Here is a 19,450-nt window from a genome sequence, read left to right as displayed (position 1 = left end):
TGATCAAAGGAAGTCAGGAAAGAGCCTGGGGAAGATCTAGTGATAAAATGGAGTTCATAAAGTCATAGGGCCAAAGATTGTAGTAATCAAAATGCCAGGAAAACAGGAAGGTAGGATATGATACCTCATTTTCAAATTTCAAATAGTAGTTGTTCCTTATCTGTGAGCACCTGCAGCAGGAGTTCACAGCCCGATAAGAACTTGTTTAACAAATCCTCCTGTGGCATTTACTATATACTGGGCACTAAGAGCTTCACTGACATTGATTTATGTAATTCTTGCAACAGTGCTATGAAGCAGATGCTATTAGTGTACTTATTTTAGTTAGGGAAACTGAGGCACAGAACGGTCAGGCCAAGATTCAAAGCATGGCTCCCATATCCATGTTCTTGGCCACTAGGCAATGCTGCCTCTGGGATCGGAAGATCTGCCCTGGGAGAAGCATTATCGCTTGGCACTGATCTTTGTCCTCCTCCTGCCCCTTGCCTCATCATGTTCCCTCCATTTGCTGGGATTCCAAGAAGGGAGGTCTTTGCAGGTGTGTGAGGAGCATCTCATCCTTTCTCTACTCCAGCCGCTGCTGTTACTGTTCTCACTGTACCCACCCACGCAGAAATCACGTAGCTACCTCAGCCAGAATCCTTATAAAGTTTAGAAGAAATTTAAAAGAATTCTTTCTCAGAAAATGTTGTTTTTGACCTCTCCCTTATGTTTAACGTGCATCAGTGGGGGGATGGAAATAGCAACATGTTGGGGTCTGCCCCCTGTAGCCAACTGACCTGGCTCAAGCCACTTACCCTCACTAACTCCCAATTCCTAATCTGTAAAATGGGCATCATGTTGATCTGCACTTAGAGGGTTGTTAAGAGGACCAAATGACATGGTATGTGTGAGAATCAACTGTGATGTGCTGTGCTGTGCGATAGATGTCTGCTATGGCTCTTCCTGATCAGCCCTCCAGGCTGCCCCTTTGTAAAGAACAGGTATTTACACAAGTGGAGAAATGACTGTAAAGATGGTACCTGACAGGACAAACTGCTGATCCTTATCCTTCTCTGCCCACTGCCAAAGTGCTCGGCTGCAGATGTTCCTTTTCTAGGGCCCCTGAGCACATCCCTCTCTGGCCCCATGTCCCTGAAACCTCAAAGCACCATGTGTGTGTGCCCTTCTTATAGGATCACATATCTCGGGTTCCTACTACCACCCCACATGTCCCCACCCCCTGTCTGATAGGCACGCGTGCATACACAGACACACACACACGCGAACACACACACGCACGGGGCACACAGGGGCCCCTCAGTTCTGCTTTTGTGGTTGTCAGAACTTGGACTGAATGATTACTAAATGATTGAGAACAGACCAAGATGTCATGAATGATAGTTTCCCTAGGGGCACCACTCCAGACCTCCCTAGCACCCCCATGCCTCCTTGACTCACATTATCCAAAAAGAGGTGATCAGTCTGGTTGTACAGGGATCCTGGCTATAGGACTGGGTGAAGGGAAGAAGTTGCATTAAACCCATACCATCCCAAAAGGACCAAAGAGGTACCTTAGAAGTCACCTCCGGATTATGGGGGGTGGGGGGGTGAATGGTGGAGCTCTGGGTCCCCCACCCCTGTTTTAGTCAAGATAGCTCTGTTTTATATATTTTACAGGCTGGAACCCAGATGGAAAATTTCTTTTCAAGAATGTGTTTCAAGGTTAAAAAAACATTTGAAAACCATTGGAGTTAGACAATTTCTGAAGCTTTTTTGACTAAGGTTCTATAATCTGCAAGAGTGCAACATGGCGTAGGAGCTTTACTTTTTTGAAAAAAAAATGAGTTTAATTTCAAAAATTTGCTTTGGAATTTCACAACATCCCTAGGGAAATCTGTAGACACGCTGTCACAGAATCAAGGTTAACAATTACTCCTTCTTTCTCCCACCTTTGTTCTTTTCCTTGGAAGAACCACTGTGAAGAAACAATTTCATCACCTACCAAGTGGCCAAACTTGGAAGGAATCAGTTCATCCCTATACGATAAACATTCCCAGGAAGGAGACTTTCCCAGAGGTCCTTATCTGGCAAAATGCTGACTAGAGAGTGATTGTTGAAATGTGGAAACTGATCGAACAGGAAAGCTGGAATTGCAGTCTCTTGAGTTTGCTCTTTGTTGGTAGGCTTTAACTGATAAATGACAGCTTTAGTCTTAGACCGAGGTGTTGGGTAATTTTGTTTATGTGGTGGAAAGTCATGAAGCACAAAGAAGCTATTAGTAAAGCCTGGGTGACTTGAGTTTCATTGAACAGAATAGCCAAACAGATGTTCTTTCAAGGTTCAGGGTTCTCAGACACAGATCCACTACTCACACGCCAACTAGCCCATGCATTGTCACAGGAAGTTAATTTCCTTCTGAACAATTTAAGAAGTTGCAACACTTTTTAGAAGAGACGTCAGTACAAGGATAACACTAAAAACGTTAACTTTTTATGTGGCACCCTCCACACAGTTCCCTTATTTTACTGTGTGAGGCTGAGAATTAGTTGTCATTTTCCATCTATTTCTTATGATTCTGTGATTGGGGTCTGTATCTCCTGTGATTGTACCATCATTTCCCCTTTTATCATTGTTTCCCAGCATCTAAGCCAGTGTCTAGCACATGATAGGTAGTCAACAAATACACTCTAGGTGAATGGATGATTGTTTTCTATTCCACGTAGTCTTCCCCATGAAACATTATCATAGACTATGGCTTGTTAAGAGATAAGCAAGGAATTTAGGTGAAAATTAGCTTTATCCCAGTCATATTTTCTTAACGGAGGTTTCCTGTCAAGTCAAAAGCCATAGCTATTTGTTAACATGGTCTAGGTTTCCAGGGTGTATTATTTGGCACTGAGCAGAGAAAAGAAGAATATGGTGACATCTATACCTACCTTTCCTGAGGTTGTGTGTTTTTTTTCCAGATGGAGCCTGGTCAAGCTGTTCTGCCACTTTTCCAGTTTCTTAGCAGATTATCCAGTGTGTGCTTTTCTTTACAAGTATAATAAAGTCAATCCATTTATATTTTCAGTGCCATATAATATAAATATCATATATATGGATGTTTTAAATCCATAATCATCTCAGCTGATTAGGATGGCTTTTAACACAGCCATTAATGGTGCACATTCTCCACAATGTTTTCCCCAGTCTATAAAGAATAGACCCTGAGAATGTGAAATTGAATAGCGTCCCTGGCTTGGACTACACTGATAAAGTAATAAAGACTTTGACTGATGGCCATGCAAGCTTTGAAAGTTAATGACGCTTCCTTTTGTCAGAGCACTTTTCTCCAGTCATGTGTATTGTGTGTCAGCTTCCTTGCTGGATTTCATTCTCAGTATGCCTCACAACTGCATCAGAGGTTTTAAGTAATCATTATATATTAGTTTGAATCACTGAAGAAACCTCTCACCATCTACATTCCAGTTCAGTAAAGTAATAACCAAAGCACGAAGCCTTTTCCCAATGTTAATGGACAACTCTAAGCGTCATTGCTCTGTCTGTGGAGTCCTGGTTTCTCACACTTTGGAGTGTGAATACGCAGGTGCCATAACACAGAGATCTGAGGAAATCATCTATAATCATGAATAATTATATCATATTTACATTTAATTGTATAAATTAGACTATAGAGGCTATTAGTATAGGGGATGGATAGGACCTCATACTCAAAAAGGCTCCCTTTAGCTGTCTGCCAGCTGTGCCCACCCCCCCTACTGAGAAAGATGTCCGTGGGATCAAGGCAGGGTGCTTTCCCAGAGTCCCAAGCACAGATGGCACCACCAATGCAAATATTTCTAGACACAAGCAGAGGCCAAAGGGCCACACTAGTCAGTGAGGTTTCTCACAGAGGTGGAAGTGGGGGTGGGGGGAATGGGCAATGGTCCAGATTGGCCCACCTCTCTCCAGGCCACCATGTTCCAATGGAACTTTGAGGAGTTGAAACCTGGCCAGTTAGGTAATATGAAAGCTTAGATGTCAAGGCAGGAGGCTATATCATATATCAGTTTGTTAATTTGATTTATAATGGTTAAATGTTTAGGCATATGGTATGTGGGTCTCCATCTGTGCTTGCCTCAAGCCTCTTAAATGTTCTACGCAGGCTTATATCATCCTGTCTGCCATTGAACTTAGTGAGAATGTGAAAGACACCCGTTAATGAATATGAAATTGTGGATTCTTCGTTTGTCCCAGGGTTTGCATAGTGTAAATACCCTATATAGGGCAGTGAGATTCTCTGTTGTTTAAAAAAATGTCGGTTTTGTTCAACTTGGTGCCTAAACACAACCTGACTCCTTCATCTCATGCTCAACTGAAGAAACAGCAATTTATTTATTTCAAGACAGGAGAGGTTTGGGGGGAAACTAGCTATTTCATGCGTTGGATGTCCTGGGAGTAATTTTAGGGATGGTCTAAGGGATTTGTAAGCAAAATTTCCATTAACATAATTTCTAGTAACCCAGTAAGAAGCAATCCCATGAATCCAGCTACCTGAAGACAATGTAAGATATCACACGGGTCTAACCCAAGGGAGAGAGGGGTCTTTAACTTGCTGCTTCCTTTTCAGGAACAAATCCTAAGTTTAACATTCCTCATTGTCAAGAAAGTCTTCTTCATGTAATTGTCCTTCATATCATCATATTAGAACTATTTTTATTATTTGAAACTTAATACAAGAAGATTCCAACTTGTTATTAATACATATTCAATATTAGATCATTTCTCCTAAAGCTGATTCTGCTGCCTCCAATCCTACCCTGAGTTTCTAGTCTCAATAATTCCACTTCTGTTTACAGTTTCCCACAAGCTTTTTTTTTTAATTGTTGAAGGCATTTATACCATCTCCAAATTTTCCACAACTCTTTTGAGACTAAACATAATGTGGATACAGCACATTGAGACTCATTGCCTCACAAATTCCACCCGAGGTTCTTGTTAAAATGCAGAATCTGATTCAGTAGGCTTAGGATAAGGCCAGAGATCCTATTTTTCTAACAAGCTTTTATATGACAGTGCTGCTGGTCTTGGGCACATAGCAAGGTGCTGTAAGATTTCATCAAGGAAAACAGCAATCTCTGTCCCACTCTTTCCCACTCTAAACCCACTTTTCAGAGGTGATCATTTTTTGAGTTGAAGTATTATACTAACATCATACTAGGATTTTTTGAGAGAAAGAGAAAGAGAGAGAGAGAATCTCAAGCAGGCTCCATGCCTGGCACCGAACCCAATGCGGGGCTCAATCTCACGACAGTGAGATCATGACCTGAGGAAAATCAAGAGTTGGACTCTTAACTGACTGAACTACCCAGACGCCCCTACCATTTCTTGATTTTTTTTTTTAAATTATATATCTAACTCCTGAATTCTTTCTATAAAAGGTTAAACTATGGCTCTTTTATAGCAGATCTCCATACATGTAAATTTCCCCCCACCTTCACAGTATCATTATATAATATATTTTGGCTTAGTCAATATATTCAATGTTTACATTACTATGAGTATAAAAAAATTATTAACAGCTGACCATATATCACAGTATAATTGTATTTCCATTCTTGTATTATTTCTAATTTTCCCTGGATTTATTAGTTGCCTCATTTTTTTTTATTTCATCGCTTTATTTTATGTACCTGTCACTAATATAGCCCAAAACCCTTCTTCAAAACTTGAAAACTTTTTGCAATATGGCCAAACAACTCAATCTGAGTTTTTGTTTTTTTCTTTTTTCTTGGCAACATCCCTCTGGAAATCCTCCATCACTCGCTCTAATTTGGGCTGATTGCCCTACGATTCTGTGCACACTTATTTTTTTTATTTTTTGGGTTTTTTTAATTCCTTTCACCATCATCCTAGGAAGTGCATTTTCTACTTTACTAGATATTGAGAAATTATTCTGTAAAGTGATGTTACCAACTCCCATCAGCAGTGTATGAGTGTTATCATTGGGTTATGCTTTTGATCTTTTTTCTATTCCATTTTCTCTATTAGTTTTCTGGAATTTCTGTTAGCTTGTTATTGGAGTTTGTGTATTAATTCTTTACTATCTTTTCTATCCTATTTTTTTTAATTTCTTCATTTTTTTGTTTTACTTTCTGGGACATTTCTTTCACGTTGTTTCCAGTCCTTCTGCTGACTTGTCTATTTCTCTTATTATATTTTTAATTATTAATTATTATTTTCCGAATGTTCCTTTTGATAGAATCTTAGTCTTGTTTCACTGATGTAATATATTTGTTACATCTTTAAGGATATTAATAAAGAGCTTTAAACATCTTGGGCTTTTTAGTGAATACACACACACACACACAAAAGGAGAGAGAGAAATACAATGAACCTTCCATTTATACATCACTCAACTTCAACAATGATTAACATTTGCCTGTCTTATTTCATCTGTTTTCCCCCTATACACACACTTTTTTTTCTGGAGTACTTAAATTCCAGATAGGATAACATCTTACTCATTGATATTTTGGTAGGCAGAACTTCTGGATAAGAGGTTTTTAAAAACCTTAACCACAGTACACTTAACACAAAAAAACAAAAAAAATAGCAATTTCTTAAAATCTTTCCTTAATAAAACTCCATTATTCAAATTTCTCCATTTTCTCAAAAAGATCTTTTTACAGTGGTTTGTGCAAATCAGTATCCAACTGATGTCCACCCATTATGATTGGTTGATTTGCCCCATTCTTATGCCATTTATTTGTTAAGCTAATGTGTAAAACTGACCCTGATACATTTTTTGTAAACTCTTCATTTGCTTTTTTGCAGTATCTCTTTTTTCTGAGTTCTTTCTTGTTGATTTTTGTATCAATATTCATGTAACAGGTTTTGTCATGTTTGGTGATTGTCAAATGTTTGCTATTTAGGAGAAAGGCACTAAAAGTCTGGAAGCTCTATGTGCATGTTGGGAATTATAGACTTAAGGGTGATTATTAGGATCTGAATGTCTTATTGGGGGCCCCCAAAGGCAATGTCTGTAAGGTGTCTCCTTGAACTTGTCCACTTCCCAGATGTCTTTCCTGGAGATGTCAAAGAAAGGGGCACAGACTTCTTCATAGACTTTTACAGGATCTTCCTCTTTTCTGCATTGTATCTTATCCCTTCCCTCAGTTTGGCCTTGGATCTGAAATGCAGATAGCCTCTCTAGTTCCTCTAATTCATCCACTCTAGAGAGTAACCTTCTGTCCCACTCCAGGGACAGGGAGGGGTGGGGACCTCATTACATGGGTTCAAAATTACTCCCCTGTTCAGCCCTCTTCACTCCCTGGCCTCAGGGCCTCAATGCTTCCAACCCCTTGTTCTGAGAGACACTGCCCCTCATTGCCACCCTCACTCCATACTCCCCCACCTCTCATTGGGCATCTAGATTATAGTTTTACTTTACTAAAAAGTTAACAAAACTTATTGCAGTTTCTGGAGGGAGCAGAGGAAAATACATGTTTTCCACCTGCCATGTTTAACCAGAGGAAAATCTTGCTTTCTTTTTAAATAAATTAATTATGATACTCACTTGTTTCTGTTATATCTACGCACATATGCCTCACTTTTATTACTAGTTTGTAAGGTGAAAGGACTAATTTTTAAAAATTAAAAATAAATAATTATTTGTCTGCACTTAAACTGATAAAAATATGCTGGAATTTTGAGTCAGAAGTTAAATTGTTATGGAGACTTAAAATCATTCTGTTTGTGGAAATGAAGATTTCTCACTCTGTATAATACTCTAAATAACTTCTTCAAATAATAAAAGGGAATGTTCCATAATAGGGAATGTTTAGGGCATTCAAGAATGTATTAATTTGTATAGAAGCAGGCCTACTAATAGATAGCAGGAATGCATTTGTAAGATAACAACTTACTTCTTTCTTCCTTAGGGCTGTCACATGGTGACTGAAGAGCTTCATTCTATAACCTTTGAAACACAGATCTGCCTCTATGGCCTGACCATAGATTTAGAGGTAGGTATCAATTAACTCTTTGCTAATAATATTTTTAGTAATTTGTTGTCATTTGTAGATGAAAGCTGAGTCTTTTCTAGGTTTTAGTACATTCTCTATTTTTTTGTTGTTGTTGTTTTACTTTGGAAAATCATTATGTCAGTTACTAATTAGTCAACATTCTACTGTTAGAATGTATACTATTCTGGTTAAATATAAATGATAAAATCTCATGGGCATTATCAATTCGATACAGATTGAATTTCTTACCCATGTTGCATGTTTGCTGGTTCGTTTTCTGGACTCTTTTGAGTTATGAATACTCAGTGGAAAGCCTTAAACTATGTCACATAGTGATGTATTTTCAAAATTTTAACCTTTACATAAAATCCCTCAGAAAGAAGGTTTTTCTAGCGTAATGAGTAAAGACAAATGATAGGAACTTTAACAGTGCATTGTTTTGATTCTCTTGTAACAGTCACCGTTGTGCTCAAAAAAGGAATAAAGAAATTCTGAGGATTAAATTGAACATAACTGACTCTGAGCTGCTTGAAGGCAGGACATCATGACTTTTTCACTCCTTACCAGTGACTCACTCAATGTCTAGCACATAGTAGCTGTTTGACATTTGTCAAATAAATGAATGAACCAGTGCATGAATGAACAAACACAGTTTTACACACCCCAGATACGATCTTATTTGTGGGATGTACTGTTTTAAAGTCCTGCCTTTCTTTTGTTGTCTTGATGAATGTAAATTTGTAAAATGTTTCCATAAATGCCTTCCTCATCTCTTTTCCCTAAACTTCTATTTCTGTGACCTCTTAAGCTGGGTATTTTACTGTCTACAAAGATCTAACCTGTTATGGGGAAGGGACTAATGTAGGCTGATTGGTTCCACACACTATCTGTGAAAGTCTGTTTATTCCATGAGGTTGAAAACTCTGCACCAGTACTACTAGGGTGAGTTCCACAGCAGACCAGGCAGCTATGTTTCTCCAGAATTGCTCACCTCTCCATCTTCTGCAGTTAAAACGCCCCATATTTAGTACTGACATTAATTAGACTGTCAGATCATAACTTGAATATATTGACCATTTCAGAGATAAATTTAAAATTAAATTCTTTAAAGTAACTTATTAAGAGGACAGTTGCAAAATCAATACAACCTCTAATTAGCTGCATTTTAGTCTATATATATGAGAAAATATAAATATCTGTATGATGTCAAGGTAAGATATTAGAGAACCTAACTGACCAAACAGTCTGAAAGAATTCCTGTTTCTATGGCTCCATTCATCCCTGTACTTTGACTCATACATGCTCGGAAAGTGCCCGTACCTTCACAAGTCATTTTAGTATCCAAGGCAGTGTAGACACCAGGATTAAAGGAGTGGAGCTCCCTTGAGATAGCCCTTCAGGAGACAGAGTCAAGTATAAAATCAGTGCAAGGTGCAACTACCTATAATAACAGTGCTTTTTTTTTTTTTTTTAAACCAGACCAGCTCATTACCTGTGGTGATGATTTCCAATGTCAGTCAGTTACCTAATGCTTGGGCATCCATCATTTGGTACAATGTGTCAACCAATGATTCCCAGGTAGAGTCTCTATTCCTATTTCTCCTCCTTTAATTATATTTGATTTGTTTTATTGTCAATAAAACCCATATGCATCAAAAGATATATATAGATATAGATATATAGATATGAATTTTGAATATGTATCCATATATCTATATATATGAAATTTGGCATGACTTTTTGGGTTATTTTATTCCAGAACTCCAATATATTTAGTTGTATGAATCCTCTCTCATGTTATATTTAAAGCAATATATTCTGATGGGCTTGGACGCTGGGAGGGTTCCAACTAGCAAAACTGACAGACAGGTATTTGTTCTTCTGAGGGTCTGGTCATCTTCCAACTATGTGCATCACAGAGACTTCTAAGCCCATCCTGTGGCTCTGTTAATTGGGCTTGGGGAGACTTCTTGGTCTAGAATTTAGTATCTGACTACTGTGTTTACCTCCTTACTTTTGGCCACACCTCCAAAGAGACTTTTCTACAAAGTAAAAAATTGGCTTCCAAATAAGTGACTAGAACATTAACCAATCTTGCCTAACCTACCCTCTGATTATAAATATTTTCAGGTTGATTATAGATTTAATCCATTCTAGGCTCAAGTTGGGTTTTAATGCCACCTGGTGGTTATTTGAGAAATAGATTAAAAAGTGGCCCTAAGTTACAAAGCAAGCCCAAAACAGATGCTCTTCTTATAAGACAACCAGCGAAGGGAGTGGCAAAAAAGATGAGTCAGCCCTTCCCTTTGCTCCATCTTACAAAACCTCAGTGTTGTTGTCCTGGAAACCACCAAGGGCTAGAGAAAATAGGTCAAATGTAAATAACATTTCTTCCTAATTCAAAGCAAATATTCACTCTTAAGGGAAGAATTTTTTTTACCTTGGGTTCTAGCAACAAGAACAGACATAATGAGTTGGCTCTAAGTGTTCTTTCTCTTTTTTAAAAGTGGGCCTAATAAGGAAACAACATGGAAAATGACTCAGCCTTATTCTTTCTCATCCTCCGGTGCCCTGGCATCTGAAACAGATTAACTGTAGAGAGGAAACAGATAAACTGTAGAGAGGAAGGCTGCACAGGGTACATGGTACCTCGCTTCCTCTCAGGATAATAGTGAGAACAGGACTCATTAGAGAAGCCACCCGGTCTTTAAAGCCAAGAAGAGCCTACACCCCTGGAAATAAATGCCATTTCCCACTGTGAGCTACACATATTCAGAGCTTTTCATTCAACTCCAGGATGTAGGAGGGAAGATGGGTCATTTCTTTGTCCTTGGCACAGTACTGTTGCACTAAGATTTCCTCAGCATCCTTCTTCTGTAAGAAAGCCACCAAAGTTGTCATACTGACCATCCCAGATTCTACTCTGCTCCTGGATGAGGAATCTGGAGATGCAGATCATATATAGCTCCTAAAACTTGGATGCACAGCCTACTTACAGAGTTCAGCATAACAATGAACTCTGGTTCTCTTCTTTATTCTATTCTGCTTCAAAACCCAAGCTCCTATACCTTGATTATATTCTATGCTTTTTGGTCATTCATCCAGACACAATTTTCTGGTTCAGGGGAAACTGTCTTTCCAGAAACTCTCTCTCTCCATTCCTCCCCTTCCTATCTCCCACTCTTTGTTGGGGTTGGGTGCTGTGTCTTCTTTCAGTCCCATTTTCTGAAATCTCTTGGATTGATTCTTTTCCTTGCTGCCCAGCTTAGTTCCCGCTCACCAAAGGCCTTCTCCCTGCACTGCACTAGGTTAGTTAATTCTTGCCCTGCTACTCTCCTTAGGACATCTTTTTTGGCTTTCATACCTTCTGTTTCCCAGTACTCTGAGATAAAGTCTCCTCTCTCATTAATGTTGACCCAGTTCCTGGTACAAGCAATCTTGTTTGCAGTTTATCATACAGAAGATGCTGCTGTCCAGATCAAAAGAAAAGACTACTTTATTATCCATAAAACAGGACTCAGGTGAATTATGAATTCATATTGTAGGGTCACCTTCTTTAGCCTGAGACTTAACCATTTTTGTGCTGTGGGATGCTTTGTTTGTTCAAGGTGTAACTTGTACCAACCCGTGATAAACTAATAACTTGATATAGGTTTTGTTTAAGATTATTAGTTCAGAAAAGAGTATTTGTCCGATGATCTGTTGGACAATGTTAAGTACTTATATCAGTTAATTGATAGCCCATAGTCTATGGAAATTTAAAAGATGCCCAATTATTCTTTCAAGGATAGATGGAGCCATATATGTTATTGGACTCAAAGATTAAGGAACTCTTTAGGAAAAGACAAAATCAGTTCAATTAAAAAGCACAACAGGAGTGCACCTGGGTGGCTCTGTCGGTTAAGCCCCTGACTCTTGATGTCAGTTCAATTCCTGATCCCAGGGTCGTGGGATTGAGTCCTGCATCTGGCTCTGTGCTGAGCATGGAGCCTGCTTAGGATTCTCTCTCTCTTTCTCTCTCTCTCTGCCCCTCTCCCCCATTAATGCTCTCTCTCTCTAAAAATAAAATAAATCCTTTTTAAAAAAGCAGTTCAAAAGATACCCCAACTTTAAAAAACTAAAGAAGTAAAAATGAAAGGCACAAGAGAGATGAGACAATATTCTGTATTAACTTAGATTGGCATAAAGAGTTTAAAACAGGAACTTTATATATTGAATTATAGTGTGCTCAATGTAATTAATGAATACAATCATCATTAAAAACTCTATTTCAGAACTTGGTTTTTTTTAATAATCCTCCATCTGCCACTTTGAGTCAACTCCTGGAAGTGATGAGCTGGCAGTTTTCATCATACGTAGGTCGTGGCCTTAACTCAGATCAACTCAATATGTTGGCAGAGAAGCTTACAGGTGAGAGCTGGTAGATGTAGAAGACTTGGCCTCTGTTTTGGGTTCTCAAGTATTTTAAAGAACAAGGTGATATTACTACTACCGATAATAATAATAATGATAGTCATAATTTATTGACTGTCTACCATATTGTGAGGCACAGAGCTAAATGTTATGTTTTCTTTCCTCAGAAAGGGTATCTCATTGTTTTCTACATTTTATAGATGAGGGTACTTAGTTTCAGACGTTAAGTGACTTGCCACGGCTGCGTGGCTAGTACACAGCAGAGCCAAGACACGGGCCAGGTCTGTCCAGGTCCAAAGCCCCTTCCTTTCCATTCCACTCTCCAGTCTCCAGGGTGTTTCTGTGCCATTTCCACTGAGTGTCATGTGAAGCCTTGATGGTGCCTTGATCCTTCATGTCAATATCACAATGGTCATTAACAACTGGACAATAGCTGATTCCAGGACCAGGGAATTTACTAGAAATTCAAAGCCACCCATGCAATACTTAATCCTCCGTATCAAGAAAATTTCAGTTTTGACTAGTATTTTTTAAACTTGCAAAATAGTCATTGGTACTTCATATAGTGACTATAGTGTAAGATTTTTCTAAAAGAATTTCAAAAGATATCTACATTTTGACAAGTCTGGGTGAACACATTTAGCATTGGATTTGTATGCATTTCTAGTTAAAGTAGGGCCGAAGATGGATTTGAGCAACAGCAGTGAAATCGTGTGTAATTTGGCAAGTGATGCTGGGTTGCCACTTGTACCTACTATGTGATCAATAGGTATTTAAATAAATCAGACCTATTGAAAAAAATAATTAATAAATAAATCAGACCTTTGGGGAATATTGAAAAATTTAGTTAATGTAAATATGTTTTTTGAACTTTAGTTTATGAACTCAATAGTAGGCATTCAGTAAATATTTGTTGATTGAATAAAGTTTTTAAATATATAGTACAGATAGTGGCCATACCCTTTCAGATTATTATCAAATTATCCTTGTGGGTTATAATTTCCTTAAAAATGTAGATAGAAACTTGTGTATCCTTTCATTTCCCTGGATCAGAGGAGTCAAAGGCTCCTTATTGCCTAATGGATCTCTAGTTCATTCTTTTCATGGCAATAATCAGGACTCCTGGTAATCTGGCTATATCTAACTTACATAAATTTATGTTTATTTACCAACATTAGGCAGCTCTTACTGTCTCCTACCTAAGCCATGTTCATGTCCACTATGCCTCATCCTGCATTATTCTTACTACTGGAGTGGTTTATTCATCCTTCTGTGATAACTTATATCCTATTCATTCACTGGGGACCTGGTCCTAAAAACTCACCCTCTTCCTAAAACTATCTTAGCTCCTCCACTAAAAAGAATTTTTCTTAGATGATAAATTTCATATCTTACATCTTTACTGTTCCTAGTATTAAGCACACTGTAAACCCATAGCGGGTGCTTAAGAAATTCTTGAAAGGGGCTGGGCAAAATCTAAATTGAGCACCATATTGAAGAGTTTAATTGTTCAATAAAAATCTCATTCTTTTCTTTCATTTTAGTCCAGTCTAGCTACAATGATGGTCATCTCACCTGGGCCAAGTTCTGCAAGGTACAAACAGGGGAACAAGAATATCATTTAGATCATTTTTTAGTAGTTCTTCTTTTTAAGCCTCCATAGTATTATTGGGGTTTTAAGGTTTCCTGGATGCAGTTATTTTTTTAACTCTATTGTCTGACTTAGAGGAAATATTTCATTGAAAAATGAAACTTGAATTATTATATCAATTACTATTGAAATAGTATTTGAAATAATATTCGATTATTACTATTGAAATAATCATTGTCCTAACATGTTTTTTTATTCCACTAGGAACACTTACCTGGTAAATCATTTACTTTCTGGACATGGCTTGAAGCAATATTAGATCTAATTAAGAAACACATTCTTCCTCTTTGGATCGATGGGTGAGTTACAGGTTCTATTTTCCATAAGAGTTCATTAGGTTCTTATTTTTATGCTGTTGTTTTTTTCCCTTCTTTTTCTTTTCTTTTTAAACATGTTTAGTGTCAGGGGGGTGGTGGGAATGGTTCGGTTTCCTACATTCTTCACAGAGTACTGATATCTAATCTTAGAAGACTATTCCATTGACTTTTATTACACTCAGTACAAATCTGTTCTTTGTGGATGAAATAAATGCAAGTGTAATAAATCATAGTGTTTGATCAGATAAAACTATGCATTGTTCTATTTTTAGGTATGTCATGGGCTTTGTTAGCAAAGAGAAGGAACGACTCTTGCTAAAGGATAAAATGCCTGGAACCTTTTTGTTAAGATTCAGTGAAAGCCACCTTGGAGGAATAACTTTCACCTGGGTAGACCATTCTGAAAATGGTACATGCTTACTCTTGTTTATTCATGTGAAGTTAGTATTGACTTTGACTATTGGTGTTTCAGTTTTCAGAAGTGTGTAGTGCGTGTTCTGTTTTTCATGTGTTCGGTGAGCTTGAATATTAGTTGTTACAGTTGTCCCAGAAGAGAGAACCGTGAATTTTTCACAGCCTATGTGGGTGTCCTCTATCACATGGCCATATGTACCATCCACACTGCAGAAAAGGGCTAGCATTGTTTTATAGCCAGTGACATAAAGATAACGTGGGTAGGAAGAATGCCCACAAAGAATGCCCTGCAGAAGCCTGAATATTCCTCCCCTCATCCACCCTTTTTTTTTTAAGTTTATTTATTTATTTTGAAAGAGAGAGAGGGAGAATGGGGGAGGGGCGAAAGAGAAGCAGCATGTGAGAATCCCAAGCAGGTTTCACACTCTCAGCATAGAGCATGACGTGGGACTTGATCTCACGAACCATGAGATCATGACCTGGGCCCAAACCAAGAGCTGGATGCTTAACCAACTGAGCCACCCAGAGGCCCCTCACCCTTTCTGTTTTTCCAGGAGAAGTGAGATTCCACTCTGTAGAACCCTACAATAAAGGCCGGTTGTCTGCTCTGCCATTTGCTGACATCCTTCGAGACTACAAGGTTATTATGGCTGAAAACATTCCTGAAAACCCTCTGAAGTTCCTTTATCCTGACATTCCCAAAGACAAAGCCTTCGGTAAACACTACAGCTCCCAGCCGTGCGAAGGTTAGTTTCTTTCGGTTTGCTTGTTTTGTCCAGATTTTGGAAAATGACCTCATACTGGAGTAAAGTAAACAAAGTTCCTCTTTTTATGTTTACTTTGATCATCGTAAGACCTAGGGGGTACATGGAGGTCAAAGCCTTAGAAATGAAGTAGTGTGTCAGTTTCTGAGGAGGGATGGCTGGGGCTGTCCAACTCCAGCAGAGTAGTTAGTAATCAGTAGTTGTGACAGGACTTAACCATGGCATGGTGGCCTCTTACAGCCACTTGTAGAGTTTGAGTTTTCTCCTTCCTAAAATAGAAGTGGTGCTGACTTCACCTCTATGACTTTGGGAGAAGAAAAATAATGAGGAAGTAATGATTAGAAAGCTGTCACAAGTTAGGCGAGTTTGTTTTCTGCAAAAGAAGCCTGGGGTTTACAACCTTTATATTTTTTACCTACTATCATCGCACAACTCAGATTGTATGGTTATTTGGCAGGGAGGGGACAAAGGGGTCTGTGCTTCATTCCCCACTACTGCTGGCCTACCAATAACAAGTCTTGACATGCCTGCCTTTCCTGGTTGCAAAGGGGCTTAAATAACACCTGATCAAAATAAGTAATTGGTAAATATTTGTTAAATACATGACAGGACATAAATAAAATTAGCTATGTAACTGTAATGTAAGTTCACCATTCTGTGTCTCTAATAAAAGCGTATATGATCCATTACAATGTTCATGGATAGCCACTAAATCTACAAGCACCATCTTGTGAAATATCCTGCAGTCGTTAACTCCCAGATGGTGACTTGCTGCTGCCCTAGAGTTATCTTAAATCTCTCCAGCACACAAATAAATCAGTCTTTACAGTCAAACTGAAACATAACATAGAAGATAGAAGATAGGTAATATAGCTCACTCTCAATTTTTCCCATGCATTTTGGAGACAGTAATATGCAAAGTCAGATTAGGCCTGTCAAGAGATTTGTTTTTCTCTTCTGGCACATTTCAGGTTCTCTAAAATACTGTTTCATCTATTCAGCTAAAAATTTTTGTGAATCGCTAAACAATCATATTATCTCTCTTCTTTTTAACATTACTTATATTTTTCTAGACTCTTTAATAATTTTATCAGTAATATTGGTAACATTTTATCCTGCCTTTCTTTTCTAGTCTCAAGACCAACAGAAAGGGGGGACAAAGGTTATGTTCCATCTGTATTTATCCCCATTTCAACAATGTAAGTAACCTTAGCCACATGTAAAATATCTATTACTGAATTTATTTTTTAAAAACTAAGGTTCTCTACAGGAAATTGAAGGATGGAGCAGAGTACATATACCTGACAATAAAGCATTTCAATGCTCAATGTCCCATTTTCTTTAATACATAAAGCGACTCTTCAGAATGCTCCATAGTCTACCATAACTGGAATTATAAAGTTGCCCTTCTATATGCTGTATATTCCATAATAGGCTGAGTGCTCTCATTTCAAACAATGAATTAGGCATCTCCATGTCACAAATAGATGAAGCCCTAGAAATGAGTTCCATTTAATCCTTTTCAATATGTACTTTGTTATCTCTTTAAGCCGAAGTGATTCAACTGAGCCACATTCTCCAACAGATCTTCTTCCTATGTCTCCAAGTGTATATGCAGTGCTGAGAGAAAACCTGAGTCCCACAACAATTGAAACTGCAGTATGTTCCCTTTCTTTTCCATTGCTGGTCAGGGGCACTCCTAATGAAGCAAATGTGGTACCTGTTACTCAAAAGGGCTCAAGTTCTGCCTGAGAAGTGAGAAAACACATTTGTTGGAACAATTCCATGTGCATAACACTGGGTGTGTCTGTAGGTTGCTGTGGGTCACTGACGTTATGGGCATTGAAAGCAGACACCTTCCCTCATTTGAACTGCTTTATGTTCTCTCCATCAAAAGCCACTAAAGGGTGAAGTATTCCTGTGCCTCACTCGTGTTCTCTTTGTCTCTACTTTCACCATTGGCCACTGGTCAATATTTATTTTAGTTCAAGCGTCACAAATTCCAATTCTTCTTGATTAATTGTCACTTACATTAGTCTTCAAGTAGTATATGAATTACAATCAATAGCAGCATAATAATACCCTCCTGAGAAGTGAGTCACAATCTTAAATGCGAAATGTGATTTAGGATGCATTTTATCTATTATTGTTCCTCAATACCATCAGGTGATTCAAACCCCCAATTTACATACGGATGAACATACTAGAATAATAGAATCTTGGAGAGACCCTGAGCCCCAAGAGATTTCTATCTGGTGTTGGGAGAAAAATTTTTACTTTACTCATCAAGATTCATTTGGCTAATCTAAGAATTAAATTGACATGAAACGGATGAATAGGAGAAAGCCAAATAATTACTAACTAAATGAAGTACTAAGAGAGAGGCCATTAGAATTTGAGGCTCACAGTCAGACACTTGAGGCTTATATGCCATTCTGAGCCAAGGAAAAGGGGCTAGGAGTATGGGACTTCAAAGGAATGAAGACAATTCACAGGAAGATGAAAAAGAGTAAACATTTCATAAATAAATGTTTGCTGGACCATACAGAAACGATGGGACACAGAGCAGAATTTTAACAAAGTGTTCATTCCTCCCTGTCTACCATACCTAGTTCATATTATACTGTAGTTATCTATGGTGATAGCTCCCTTCCTGGAGCAGGTCCTCTATCTAAATACTTTTAGACAGGCAGAAAGTCAAAGTTTCTTCCTGAGCCTTTTGTTTCTTAAAAATAATCATCCTAGGGGCACCTGGGTGGCTCAGTCGGTTGAGCGTCTGACTTCAGCTCAGGTCATGATCTCGTAGCTCTGTGAGTTCGAGCCCCGCATCGGGCTCTGTGCTGATGGCTCGGAGCCTGGAGCCTGCTTCGGATTCTGTGTCTCCCTCTCTCTCTGCCCCTAACCCACTAGCATTCTGTCTCTGTCTCTCTCAAAAATAAATAAACATTAAAAAAATCATCATCATCATCATCCTAAAATAATCCACATGCTAAAAAGACACATTTTGGGGTGGAAAATATTACTCCTCTACACAGGTTATAAATCAAGTGAGTTTTAGTCCTTCTCTTGAAGATTTCCAGGGATGGAAAATCCATAGTCCCCTCTGGCTTATTTCAGTGTTAGTTGTCTTAAATCATTTAGCTATAGGAGAACTTTTGCTACACTTTACAAGCATTTTCTCATTACATTTTTGTGGGATGAAATTTGTGAATACTTAGTAGTTAATTGGTAGAAATATTATGATGTATATAGTAGATAAGAGACTGTTTACCTAAGAAATTATGGCTTATTTGCAAAACTAATAGTTTCCCCAAAAATCATTTTCATTTTCCAATTTTAGATGAAGTCTCCATATTCTGCTGAATGACAGGATAAACCCTTGACACTCAAAAGAAGGAAGCAAATGAAAAAGCTTAAAGACTGATCTTTGCCAACAATCATATCTTATTTCTTCAGCTTTGTATAGACCAATTTCCAGGAAATGGTTGAAGTCTGAAGCTCTCCTTTCACTGGCATGACACCACCAATTGGGAATGTTTTGATTGGAATGCTAAGAACCAAAGCTTCAGATAAACTTGCAAGATAAGACACTTGAAGAAACCACTGTTAATATAACATTAACAAAAGACTCGTTTGTATATATTTGTTTCATTTCTGATTTTTTTCTCACATGTTACTTATGATTTTGGCTCCAGAAGGATTAAGTATTAAGATTTCAGAATAGAGGCACCTGGCTGTCTCAGTCAGAAGAGCATGTGACTCTTGATCTTGGGGTTGTAAGTTTGAGCCCCACATTGGATGTAGAATTACTTAAAAATAAAATCTTTAAAAAAAAAAAAAAGAAAAAAAGATTTCAGAATAGGTCAAGAATGATAGAGTCACACCTACATCAGTCAAAAA

The 19,450-nt window shown here is 38.1% G+C and overlaps 1 protein-coding gene across 8 annotated transcripts in view; it reads left to right on the top strand.

Moving 5' to 3' along the window:
- STAT4 (signal transducer and activator of transcription 4) overlaps positions 1-19,190 on the top strand; it is a 113,653-nt gene extending 94,463 nt beyond the window's left edge. For 6 of the 8 annotated variants that reach the window (XM_086719164.1, XM_025931404.2, XM_086719166.1 and 3 more), the window contains 10 exons: positions 7,908-7,991; positions 9,471-9,569; positions 12,266-12,401; positions 13,949-13,998; positions 14,260-14,354; positions 14,645-14,781; positions 15,341-15,532; positions 16,683-16,749; positions 17,101-17,209; positions 18,891-19,190. In XM_086719164.1, the coding sequence (XP_086575290.1) occupies positions 7,908-7,991; positions 9,471-9,569; positions 12,266-12,401; positions 13,949-13,998; positions 14,260-14,354; positions 14,645-14,781; positions 15,341-15,532; positions 16,683-16,749; positions 17,101-17,209; positions 18,891-18,917 (996 nt within the window). In that variant the 3' untranslated portion in view covers positions 18,918-19,190. The remainder of the gene's footprint in view (positions 1-7,907; positions 7,992-9,470; positions 9,570-12,265; positions 12,402-13,948; positions 13,999-14,259; positions 14,355-14,644; positions 14,782-15,340; positions 15,533-16,682; positions 16,750-17,100; positions 17,210-18,890) is intronic. The other 2 variants (XM_086719169.1, XM_086719170.1) reach the window with 2 other exon arrangements.
- Positions 19,191-19,450: the final 260 nt, after the last annotated feature.

This window comes from Puma concolor, chromosome C1 (assembly GCF_028749965.1).
Source record: "Puma concolor isolate L17-30 chromosome C1, mPumCon1.1.hap2, whole genome shotgun sequence".
Taxonomy (NCBI): domain Eukaryota; kingdom Metazoa; phylum Chordata; class Mammalia; order Carnivora; family Felidae; genus Puma; species Puma concolor.
The sequence above is the reverse complement of the archived record's forward strand: the minus strand, read 5'-3'. Positions and strand labels throughout refer to the sequence as shown.